This window comes from Podarcis tiliguerta, assembly GCF_965153285.1.
Source record: "Podarcis tiliguerta genome assembly, chromosome: 9".
Lineage (NCBI taxonomy): Eukaryota > Metazoa > Chordata > Lepidosauria > Squamata > Lacertidae > Podarcis > Podarcis tiliguerta.
The window spans coordinates 55246138-55257884 of record NC_139542.1 but is presented as its reverse complement, the minus strand read 5'-3'; the positions used below and the strand labels follow the sequence as shown (position 1 = coordinate 55257884).

The window sequence follows — 11747 nt, the reverse complement described above, 5'->3', positions numbered from 1 at the left end:
TATGTCACGTGTTTATATGACGTATAGATCTCATTGTGCTGTTGTGGGAAACACTGTCTTGGAGCTTAACATGGCTCCATATATGCCAGAGGTCACCAATGTGGTGCCCGTGGGCACACATACTCCCATAGAGGCCTTCCCTGGCACCCCCCCACCCTGCATGCTGAAAATTGTGCTGAAAGAAGGAGTTTGTGGTAGCCAACAGCATAGGTTGCAGTGCCTGTTTGGTATGGTGCCCACAACAATTTCTCCAATTTTCAAATGTGCCCATGGACCCAGAAAGGTTGGCAACTCCTGATATATGCTAACAAGCCCTGGGTCATAAGCCTCCAGACTCAAGCCAAAAGACTTGGACATAGATTTTCCTGGAACAAACAAATTTATGCACAAGTTCCCTGAGGAAAATGGAGAAGAAATTGAAATTTTGATTCTGAATGAACTGAACAAAATTATATAGAGTTCACTTTCTGATCAGTTATTTTGATTTTCAGTTGTCAAATAAAAGGTCAGCTAAGTACAGTGATAAATCTTTAACCAACAGTTTTAGAAACACAGTGCATCATAGACATACCATCGTTTATCTGCTATTGAGTTCCTTCTTCACACAGGATTTGAAAGTGGTGTATTTTTGCAGGGTTTTGTAGCCCTGAGAAGAAGACAAAGAAGTGTGCATGTGCAAGCATCATGTGAAGGCAGCCAAAGGTGAGCATTAGGAGAAGATGGCATGAAAATAATAAAGGAATTGTACTTGTTAGTTATAGTGTAGAAAACTCAGCAAAAATAATTTTAGGCTAAAATATTCATGCACCTGTGATACAATTATGTATGATACCATAATATAGGAATAACTCTTAATTTCAAAGATGCTACAATAGAGAGTGTGGTTTCTTAAAGTTCTTGGTAAAGAAGAGAAAAAATGCATGTTTGAAGCAAAGATCTTGAATCTACATCTTAAATAAGGTATTATGAAAACAGCCTCCATACTCTACTTTCATACAGCTTGTGTGAAATTACAAACATCACTACAAATTTTGGCAATACAGTCACTGTCCACATGGTGGCAGTTAAACATACCAGATCTCAGAGCAGAAATTCGTAAAGTTCAGGTTAGAAAACAATTATAAAATCCCTTAATACATTTGCAAAGGAGACATAATATTCAGAATTATGAACAGTGTATATAGGGAATGCTAAAAGAAGATGGGCTAACAACACATTTTAACCCAACACTAATAACAAGGACAATCAGCAACTCCACACTACCGTGGTACTTTTAAAAAAGAACATTCAGAGCACAAGCAATGAAATAAATTTTGTCACCACATTTTGAAGGCAAGGTATTACATAGTTGGCTTGCCAATTCAAATTACTAGAGAAGGTGTATAAATTCATTCTTCCTTCTTTAAAGGCGTCATAGATCAGATATGATGTAAGAAATCAAAACTGGGGTTGTATGAGTATTTCAGCCCACTTGCTTTAATCCTGATTTTGAGTCGCCCTTTGAGCTTGGCAGAGGACAAAATAGCTAGCACCCCACCTCATATGTTCCCCATGCTTCCCTGGCAGTTCCCATGTCCTAATGTGGAAAACACACAACCATTGGAGAAGGGCATTCCAGTTGGCTGAGGATCATGTCATCTGCCACTGAGGCAAAGCCCTGCTGTGTTCCATGCCCTCCGCCACCTGGTATTCCCTCTTCAAGACATTTTTTTTTGTTAGAGAAGGGAACTTTTCAACTGTTTGAATAGTCCAGCCCAATCGTTTATGGGCTGAGCAAGTAGGTAGCGGCTCATTCCTACTTATAATCATTAACCTAAAATATTTATATTGTACATGTATTTCAGGCTTATAAATAAATGCAATCTGATTACTGTATTTTTGATAGAAGACTAAGCCTAATTTAAAATGTGAAATTAAATGCATAATTACACAACAGTATTTACAGAATTACTTAAAAATACTTTGTGACAAAATTCATTTCTGCTGACTACTATTTAGTTAATTTATTGTCTCTAGGGGGCAGTCAGGAGTACAGATTAAACTTCTAAAACTACAGGCTATCAAAAGCTTTTAGACATCAATTTCCCAGTCTATAAATTGCAATGATGAGACTGCACCTTCTAGATGATTAACTGGAGACCTACTTGATCAACAGCAAGCTGGATCAGAATGTGTCTGTAGACTTGGCTATAGAAAAAACAAACAAATCCCAGTTCTGTAAATTAAGGGTTAGTAAACTAAACATATACGGAGGTAGTTTTAACTACAATAACAACCATAGATTAATCATGAGTTTCATTTCAAAGTCAGACTAATGTTACTGTTTATTGCAACATACACTATGAATTTTGGCACATCCTTAATAATAAAATACACATCTATGTGATGCAGTTCTTGAAACCCTTTCAAGTTGAAGAGTAGAACAAATATCTATGAAAAAAATGGCTATATTTCAAATAGTTTTGGAATCAGCAAAAATTTAATAGTTTATGGACTGCTTATATCTCATTCGTAAGTTTTCGTGATTAAGAGATAATCCATGTTCTTACCTTGAACCCTCGTTGCAATCGGTCTTTCATAATACCAATAAATTCTTTGTAGCTCAGCTGATCATCTTTGTCTACATCAAAGATCTTGAAGACAGTGCTCACTAAATGCATTGAAAGCTTCAAACCTGTAGCTACATATACTGCACGCTTGAATTCATCTACGGAAACAAGGAAATTTTGCAGCTAGCCAAAATCATCATGCAACACGGTGATTACCACTACTTATTATTGAAAAAAACTCATTCTCCATCACATATATATATTTGTCAAGAGCACTGTGTTCTAAGTGACCCCTTATTATAGCTTAGTTGCACAGCTGATCTCTTGAAAAAAAGCAACTACTAATGCAAATGATAACTGTGGAGTACAGAATACATCTAATATACATGTATATTTTCATTCGTGTGGTTTGAGGTGGTTTGCTGGAGGCTTATAGTGTCGTGTATTATTTGAATTTATTCACAAATATACAGTTTGACCATAGGTGGAAGCATGCAGCTTAACTTCTGTGGAGCTGCTGATTTACTGCTACTGTGGCTTTACAAGCATATACATATTAAAAAAAAGTATATAAATGGTTCATAGATGAGTCTTCCCTACCACACTTGCATATATTTATTAAATGGCAAGAAAACCCTTAGATACAAAGAGGCATTTTATGTCTCATAGGATTCAAACATGGATAACTGCCATGCAGTACATACATATTTAAAGGATTTTGGAGAGGTCGAACAGGCAGAAAAAGCACAATACTTGATGCTCACACAAATATTAAACAAAACAGATTTCTTTTCTTTTAATATTAAAAAAGTATTAACTATTGACATTAAATATTTTTACCTTTTCCTATGGAACGGTTTGCAAAATTATACATCTGCATTGCAATTGCGAAGTCTTCTAGATTATTCAAAAACTGGAAAAATGATCTGAATTCATCAAATGTAATGCCCTATGAATAAAAGAATACTGACATTAGTACTATAGAAGCAGCAGCAACATTCTTTAATTGTTTGGCAGCAGCTTTGCAGCTGATAATGGAGTCAGCATACAATGGAGACAGTTCTATACCTCTCATAGCCCCCTTCCCTCACAAAGTTGCAAACCTGCTGCCACAAGCCAAATTATACTAGCAGAGAAAGAATGCCTCTCTCGGGAGGAGTCAGGCCTCTCCCATGTGGCCAAACGGACAGAAGCTTTATTGGTAATACCTGTTCCCCACTTACTGGGGAACACCAGTAAGCAATTGGCTGTGGGAGCTTCCTGCACGGCTGGGAAGTGCTTTGTGTGCTTTCTAGTCAAGTGGGAAGTTGGGAGTTGAGTGTTGTTTTACTGTCAACAAGCCATGATCTGAAGCCATCTCTTATTGTTGGCTTACTCACTCTGGTTTATTTTGCCTATGGCTTGGCATTATGCATGAACCTAGTATCCTTCCTTAACCAAACTACTTAGAAGTTTTGTTACTATCATGTGGTATACACAATTTGTTTGTATGGAAATAAATAAAATAAAAACCATGGTTTGTTTGCCCACTCCATCCCGGACACTCACTAAGCTACAAAGGGACATGGAAAGAGCAGCTGGAAACTAAACCAAATTTTGGAGAAACAAGTCTGTTTGCTTGATCTGTGGACAACTGATGGTTAAACTTTAGTTTGATAAGCAATCCATGACTTTGATTTCTGTGCATATGATACAGATATTTCCAGAATTCAAAACATGCAGTTAGGTTTCTTTCCTCTCTAATTCTTTCTCCCATTTCCCTAACTCTGAATATTTGGTCTTTTTTTTAGGTGGGGGTGGGGGTACATGACTCATTTTATTCTTTAACATTTATATTTTTAATGCTTGTTTATACCACTATTATTGTAGCACATTCATTGTTTCTTTTTAGTACTGTGCTTTAAGTATATTTGTTGAGTGCCTTATCTGTGTCATGATACTGAAGCACTTTGGGTGTCGTCCCCCCCTTTTAACTACCACTAACTGCTAAATGATGCTTAGTGGCTCTTTTTTAAGCCCTTCAAACTAAAATGTCAAGAGTTGAAAAGTGTGATCATTTGAAAATAAGCTGAACTGTTTACAAATAGATCTAAAACAGTTAAACCTGATCTTTCTGTAAACAAATAAAAGCGAATTATATCCAAAGCACTCCATGCTTGAAAGAGTCCCTGCAACATCAACCCTATTGGTTTGCACTGATGCATTTAGCTGCCACTATGTCTCTTTGTTGCTTAAATTTACTCCAGACAACACCTTTGTTTCCCAACAAACAGTTTAGCTAGCAAGGTTATTTGCTTATGCAACTGCCCAAGTTCTTTGAAATCCTCTGTTTAGTCACTTCTAAGAACCAGTCACTCCACACTGGCCTTCTACAAATGATCCTGTGTTATGGAGACTGAAGAACTAGATTAAACGTGTTAAAAGAGCGTATACCCTAAAGATGGCAAAACTGCACATGGGACTTTGTGGCATTCTATCACAATTAAATAATATGTCATTTAGGATAGATTATGTTGAACATCATCTTTTGTAAATTAAAAAACCCAATAACCTAAACACGCTCATTCAATAATATTTATGACAAATTCTACCCATCCCACTAAAAGGTGAGCACTACAAAGGCCAAAGCCCTAACTCATGACCCTTCCGAGTAACAGTCAAAGTCCTGGTTAAACAGAAATGTTTTAGCTTGGTACCTAAAAACAAACAATGATCTCCCCAGGTATACTGAGAAGCCCCATGCTAAAATTGTTTTACCAAAGACAGCCATCTGGCTACTGAATTTTGCACTAGCAAAGGCAACACAATGCCTTTGCTGCAATCTAACCTAGTACATCTGTAATCCGCTTGAACCACCCCTTTGTACTTTGTAGATGGGGCTGTTCTGGCTACATAAAGACTCACACTCGATAGTTTACTATTGGTATAAACAAGTGGGGCACTTAAAAAAATGTTTTTCTTTTCATGGTTCAGCCACTCCATCCCATTCCCCCTGGTTTTCTGTCCCAGTCAGTCAGCATTCTGTGCCTATTACCATGATCAGTTCTCATTGGGTGTGTGTGCTTTTTTCTCATATTGGGACACAGTGGTCTACAGTCCCAACTACATTAAAATCTTTGATTTCTCCACTGAATTCTATCAGAAGCTGTAACTTTCATCATTTGGGGACTTATCTACATACCCTCAAACATTAGTCCAATGAAAATAGAGATGTAGACCCAGTCATTCTGGATGGCTTCCAACATTTTATATATAATAATAAATAATAAAACATTAAAGATTAAAAACTTCCCTATACAGGGCTGCCTTCAGATGTCTTCTCAAGGTTGTATAGTTTCTTATCTCATTGACTTGGGGGTTGCATAACTGCATACTCTCCAACATTTCTCCAATGAAAATAGGTATGTTCCAAGGAAAAATAGGACATTCTGGGATCAATTCAGAAACCAGGATAGCTTCTGTAAATTTGGGACTGTCCCTGGGAAATAGGGACAGTTGGAGGATCTGTATCTATATGAACCAGGAAATGACCTGTCCAGACAAGGAAATGGTTCTTCCTACCATTTTTATTTCTCTTGTGCATCTTGTTTTGTATTTATCTTTCAGTTACTCATTTCCATTCTCCTTCCCATCTGGTTTTCAGTTTCTTTCCCTCTCAGTCAGTCAGCATTCCCTGGGCACTGTGCATGCTTAATCCTCACTGGGCTGTTTTAAGGGTTTCTTCCTTAGTGTTCCCCTGAGGCTGCAGATACCTCCCTCTTGTGTGTAGCTGTTGATGCATGGTCTACATGAGCAATGGCACTCAAATAACTGGACTACAAATAGAATATAGAAGAATTATGTTATAATTAGCCATTCTGAGATACTCCTTCCTGCCTATGTGCCCAGGCACCATTCAGATGCAAAATGAACCCAGAATGTCCATGTCCAAAAACTCAATGAAAATGAATGAAACCTAAGTGGTTAACAGGACCTGACCATATTTCTCATTTTTCATTCTCCAAAACTATTTGGCCTAATCCAACCCACCCCTCCTTCCCACAAATCCCACCTGCTCAACAGCAGGTATCACATTTCAGCACATGTAACTGGAAGTGATTGACATTTTCAGGTAACTGTGCTTTCAATCAGGCTATGATTTTGTGTATGTGCGTGCGTGCAGATGTTTGGGTCTTTGCTGAAAGCTTACTTGCTCTTCTGGCATGCTGCAGCGTACGTTTTCCAGATAGCTTGATGTATTTTCCACATTTGTATATCTTAAAAGTATATGAGCAAAGTCTTCCTCACTGATGGTAGTCATTCCATTAGAGTATGAAAGAAATTCTATTTCAAGAACTTCAGTTTGGAGATTATCCATAAACCTGAATTATAAGAGGTATTGATTTAATAAATCTTATAACTCCATATGTAGAACCCCGCCCCCTAATAGTCCAAACATTCCAACTCATGCAAAATTAATAAACTTGCATTTTCATTAACAGCTGATGGACTTCTTGGTTTGACCTAGTAAAGGAAATTTATCATTGGCAGATCATTTCTGCGCACACAAAAATATTGTGAAATATATAGAGGTGAAATTTGTGGGGCTAACATGTGATGCAATGACAATAGAAAGATATTTTAATGCCAAGGGCTGCAAGCTACCAAAGTTACACGGTTTAGTATTGCACTCTATACATGTCTATTTAAAATGCAGTCCCATTATTTTAAAAAGGTCTTACTATTAGGTAAGTATATAGGATTGCAGCTTAACTCACACTGGTTTCAGTGTGTTTTAAGCTACCTAAATGTGCAAAGGGTTTAAGCCAAGGAAAATAAACACGATGCAACTCTCATCAGAGCTAATCCACAGCTCTGCAAGTGTACATGGAGCTGCTGTGTGAACAGGCAGGACAACAAAGAAGCATTTACAGAGCTGTCCATGTTACTACAGCCAATAGTGAAGCCCTTTTACATGAAGAATTTTCCCTATCAGACCTTATAGCACATTGGAGTAATTATGGGGAAAGTAGAAGAAACACATTTCTCTACAACTGAGGTGGGGAACCTGTGGCCCTCTAGACTACAACTCATGTAATTCCTGACTAATGGTCTTACTGGCTGGGGCTGATGGGAGTTGGAGCCCAACAAAACCTGAGGGTGGGTGGGAGGGGGACAGGTTCTCACTACTGTACCACAGATTTCAATGTCAGAGAGGCAAAGAGATGCTGTTCCTTTTAAGTTTAGAAAGTTACATTATTTCTAAAAGGCACAGAAGTACATGCTTAGCTACAGACAGAGGCTGATTATCTGTGAAGGTGGCTTCTCACCTGTCATCTATGTATAAACTTTGTGATCAACTGCAAAGCTCTATAGAGATCCAGTAAAGATAATTCTCAACATGGAATTCAGTGCATAAACAAAGGCTCTAATGCAATGGAACTACTGGATCATTCAGACCAAAAAATACAAAATAGATATAAACCCCAAAATCAGGATTTACCAGTGGCTGCAGAACTGATTCATATTCACTACAGAAAATAAGACACATCGTATTTACTTATTTTGATCTTCTAAATGGGGTACTAATGTATTTCTAAGTACTCCAGAATACTATGCAGAAAACTAAAGGTAACAAAAAGTTGTTTTTAGTTGCTGGGAATCACAAGTGCTCCCTATAGGCATCTGGTTAGTCACTTTGAAAATACGATGCTGGATAAGATGGTGGCTCTTCTCAGGTTCTAGGCTATGGAAGCCACAGACTCCAAAGTTTTTTTAAAAAAACCAGAAAGTACCTTCTAAAAATATTTAAGGATACAGACAATATTATTGGCATGTATGATTTCTAATATGACATATACAAAAGGATTTGTACATATGAAAAGTATTAAAAGTAAGGCTCACCTATAAAAATCTTCAAAGTTAAGCTCAGCCTTTCCTTTCTTACCAAAAAAGTGTACCAGCAGTGTAGTATCGGATAGTAAACCAGTGATGTCATCTGCACGCTTAAAAACATATTAAGTATATTAATTGCTTAGTGTTGCAAAAGCTTTAGTAACAAAAATAAAATCCACAGAATTTTATCAATGCACTTTGTTTTAAAAAGATTGCTTCAAGATTAATTGCATCCATGCATCAAATACATATTAAAACTATTTGCAAGATCAGTTAGTAACGTTAGTCAGGTCATACTTCCCCACACAATATTTTACATTACATTTTAGCCTACCAAACTTAAAAAGTGACATGGTATAATCAAACGTGTTAAATAAAACCAGGGACCGGGGTGAAATTAATCAGAATAGTGAAATAATATAGTGAAAATAAGTTGGCACCTTTTAAAAATGATTATGATGATGGAAAGGCAATCATCATTGCAGACGTATTTCTCATCCATAACTTTGTTAATGTCAAAAAAGTGAAGGGAATATTTTGTTGGAGAAAATAATAAGGCCTACCTCAGGAGCCTGTGCTTTTTTGTTTGTTTTGTTTTTTTGACAGTGATGTCATTTCTCTGCAAAAATCTGTCCATGCAAAAAATGTCAACAATTCTACTTCCTATGAGGAAAAACCTCAAGTGTGAACAGAGGAAGAGTGGAATTATAAGAAACTGTTCTATAGTTAAGAATATATATTCACACATTGAGATATTTTTAACCTACAGCTTCTGAAATTGTAATCTAATAGGAGTAGCAGGTCCTCAATATGAGACCTGACTAGCCGACTTTCAGATTCATATGGTACACAAACCAGATATATTTAAGCAGTATGAAGGATTGTGTATTTTCTTTTCTATTTCTGGACGGCATTATTAACTGTTGCATCTATTTTTTATTGCTTATTTATCAAAATATTGCCCTTCTGAAAATGCAAGCTTGACCTACAGTACCAGCTCAAATAATTGGCTCCCAAAGACCTTGCAGCAAGGCTACACTTGATTCATACAAATGACACTGGCAGGTGACCATTATATCAATAGCTTCCAAACCCTCTGAGTACAGTTAGTCCTGAAATGGTGCAAATTCAATTTACAAGCACATGACAGATGCACCCCAGGACTTGTATTCTCTAGGTCATCCCAGGTGACCAAGGGAATTGCTTACATGGTAAAACAATTACAATTTCTATGAATTTTATATATTCATCATTATACTCAATACTCTACAAGTAAACCACCTATATCTACATGAAAATAATTATATGAATTAGTGGGTGAGAAAGAAAAAATGGTTATAAAAGGGCTTAACATGGAGAATAATTTGTTGTGTATGAACTATATCCTAGGGTGGATATACAAAGACCAGAAAATTCTTTATTCTAGGCAGCAGTACTCTATCAGGATCTATGCACATACTGAATGAAACCCTTTAATTCTGACTTCCCAAATAAAATGCTTTTCCTCTTCAATTCCCATAGCCTCAAGTCAGTGTTTATTAATGCATTCATTCCTTTCATTGAAAGAAGTCTAAATGTCTCCTCTTCCTCAAATGTCTTCCTTGTCAGTCTCACATAAATATGAAAATTGCCTTTCGTCTAGCTGGGAGGTCTCTAGATGCACCAAACGGGGCTTAAACCCATCAGCAAGTAAGACACAGAGCTAATGTCAGATGAATTTTCAACTTGCAGTGGGGGTTCTGTGCCTTCAATAGATATGTAGAAAATGGAATCCTGGCAGGCACAACCCCTCATGCAACAGTATGAACAATTGCCCATGCCTAATCCCAACTTCATGTCTACTAAAATTAGCTGTGCCCAAATAATCATAAATGGAAGCTATTCCAATTTACACTGGTTGTTACCAGGCAGAGCTGTTCCTTTAATCCACAGGTAGGCAACAAGCAGCTCTCAGATGCATTTTATGTTGTCCCTCAATTTTTTATGATGCTGTCCCATTCCATCCTTACAGTGTTTTCTGCTTCCAGTTGGTTTCCTCTGTATTTTTCCTGGGTTTTTATAATTTCATCCCACTTTTGCTATGTAAGGAGCAGCATTCTAAGTTAGCTAATTTATAACACTTTTGTTTCTGGCTCCATATACAACCAGCATGTGTCTCTGACAGATTTACCCCAAGGGAATGTACCCTTCAATAGAGAAAGGTTGCCCACTTATGCTTTTATGAAACATAAACGTTTATCATCAGATGGTTCATTAAATGGAAAGCACTGAACCTATCTTTACCTTTCAAATGTAAAAGACTAGTTCTTAAGATAGGCATACTTATAACGGTGAAGTATCTTTTCAAAATACAATATAATACAATAAAATAAAAAGATATCCAATATTCCAAGAATGAAATAAAACCAATTATTTCACTGTTAGTAAACAAGAAATATGGCAATTTAAAGTATGTGTCAAATGCATATTTCTCTTATGCAACAAATATAACAAATGTAAATACCAAACAAAAACCACGGGGGAAAATAAAAACAACGTAAGGAGGAGGGGTAATTAAAAAGTTTAAAATATTTACAATATACACAATAAAATGGAATATGAAAAAGAAAAAGAAAACTGAAGAACAGCTCATGGACCATACAGAGGTTTTGTTATACCTCTGCAAGGTCCGAAAAGAGTGCCTGGCTTGTGCTACGTCTCAGAGTATCCCAATAGCTTCTTGGAACCAGGTCCTCTCCTTCTGTTTTTAGCACCTGCAAAATTTTCAAGATGCATAGGTTTGGTGGGAAGGGGTAATAAAGTAATAAAAACCAAGAGCAGCTTATACACTTTTACATCTTTGCTAACTAATCTTCAAAAAGAGAAAGCTCTATATGATCACCTTCTCCATTTTTTCTACACAAAGAAAAATGCTGTATAACACAGAATACATTGCCCTTTTCAAAGCAGCAAAGTCCCTGATAATCACTTTCTTATTCATGATGATGTAATCTTAGCATAGCAGAATCATAGCACTGTAGAGTTGGAAGGGACCCTGAGGATCATCTAGTCCAACCCCCTGCAATGCAGGAATATGCAGCTGGTCCATACAGGGATCGAACCTGCAACCTTGGCGTTATCAGCCCCATGGTCTAACCAACTGAGCTATCCAGGCTCTTATTAGGTTGATATTGCCACCTTTAAAAAATATTACGATATAGCTTTGCACATGGGACCAAAACATAGTTTTGTACACATTTTAAAAAAGAATGATTCTCATGTGATAAGTTTTCTTCTTCATGTGCCACTAGAATCTTACACTTTTTTTCCATTCTATTTAAAAAA

At 36.8% G+C, this 11747-nt stretch overlaps 1 protein-coding gene across 3 annotated transcripts in view; it reads right to left on the bottom strand.

Annotated features, from left to right (window-relative positions):
* Nucleotides 1-571: 571 nt before the first annotated feature.
* MICU3 (mitochondrial calcium uptake family member 3) overlaps nucleotides 572-11747 on the bottom strand; it is a 41650-nt gene continuing 30474 nt past the window's right edge. For all 3 annotated transcript variants that reach the window (XM_083458353.1, XM_083458352.1, XM_083458354.1), the window contains exons 9-14: nucleotides 11081-11176; nucleotides 8433-8533; nucleotides 6739-6910; nucleotides 3390-3498; nucleotides 2550-2707; nucleotides 572-646 (exon numbers count right to left, since the gene is read on the bottom strand). In XM_083458353.1, coding sequence (XP_083314479.1) covers nucleotides 578-646; nucleotides 2550-2707; nucleotides 3390-3498; nucleotides 6739-6910; nucleotides 8433-8533; nucleotides 11081-11176 — 705 coding nt within the window. In that variant the 3' untranslated portion in view covers nucleotides 572-577. The remainder of the gene's footprint in view (nucleotides 647-2549; nucleotides 2708-3389; nucleotides 3499-6738; nucleotides 6911-8432; nucleotides 8534-11080; nucleotides 11177-11747) is intronic.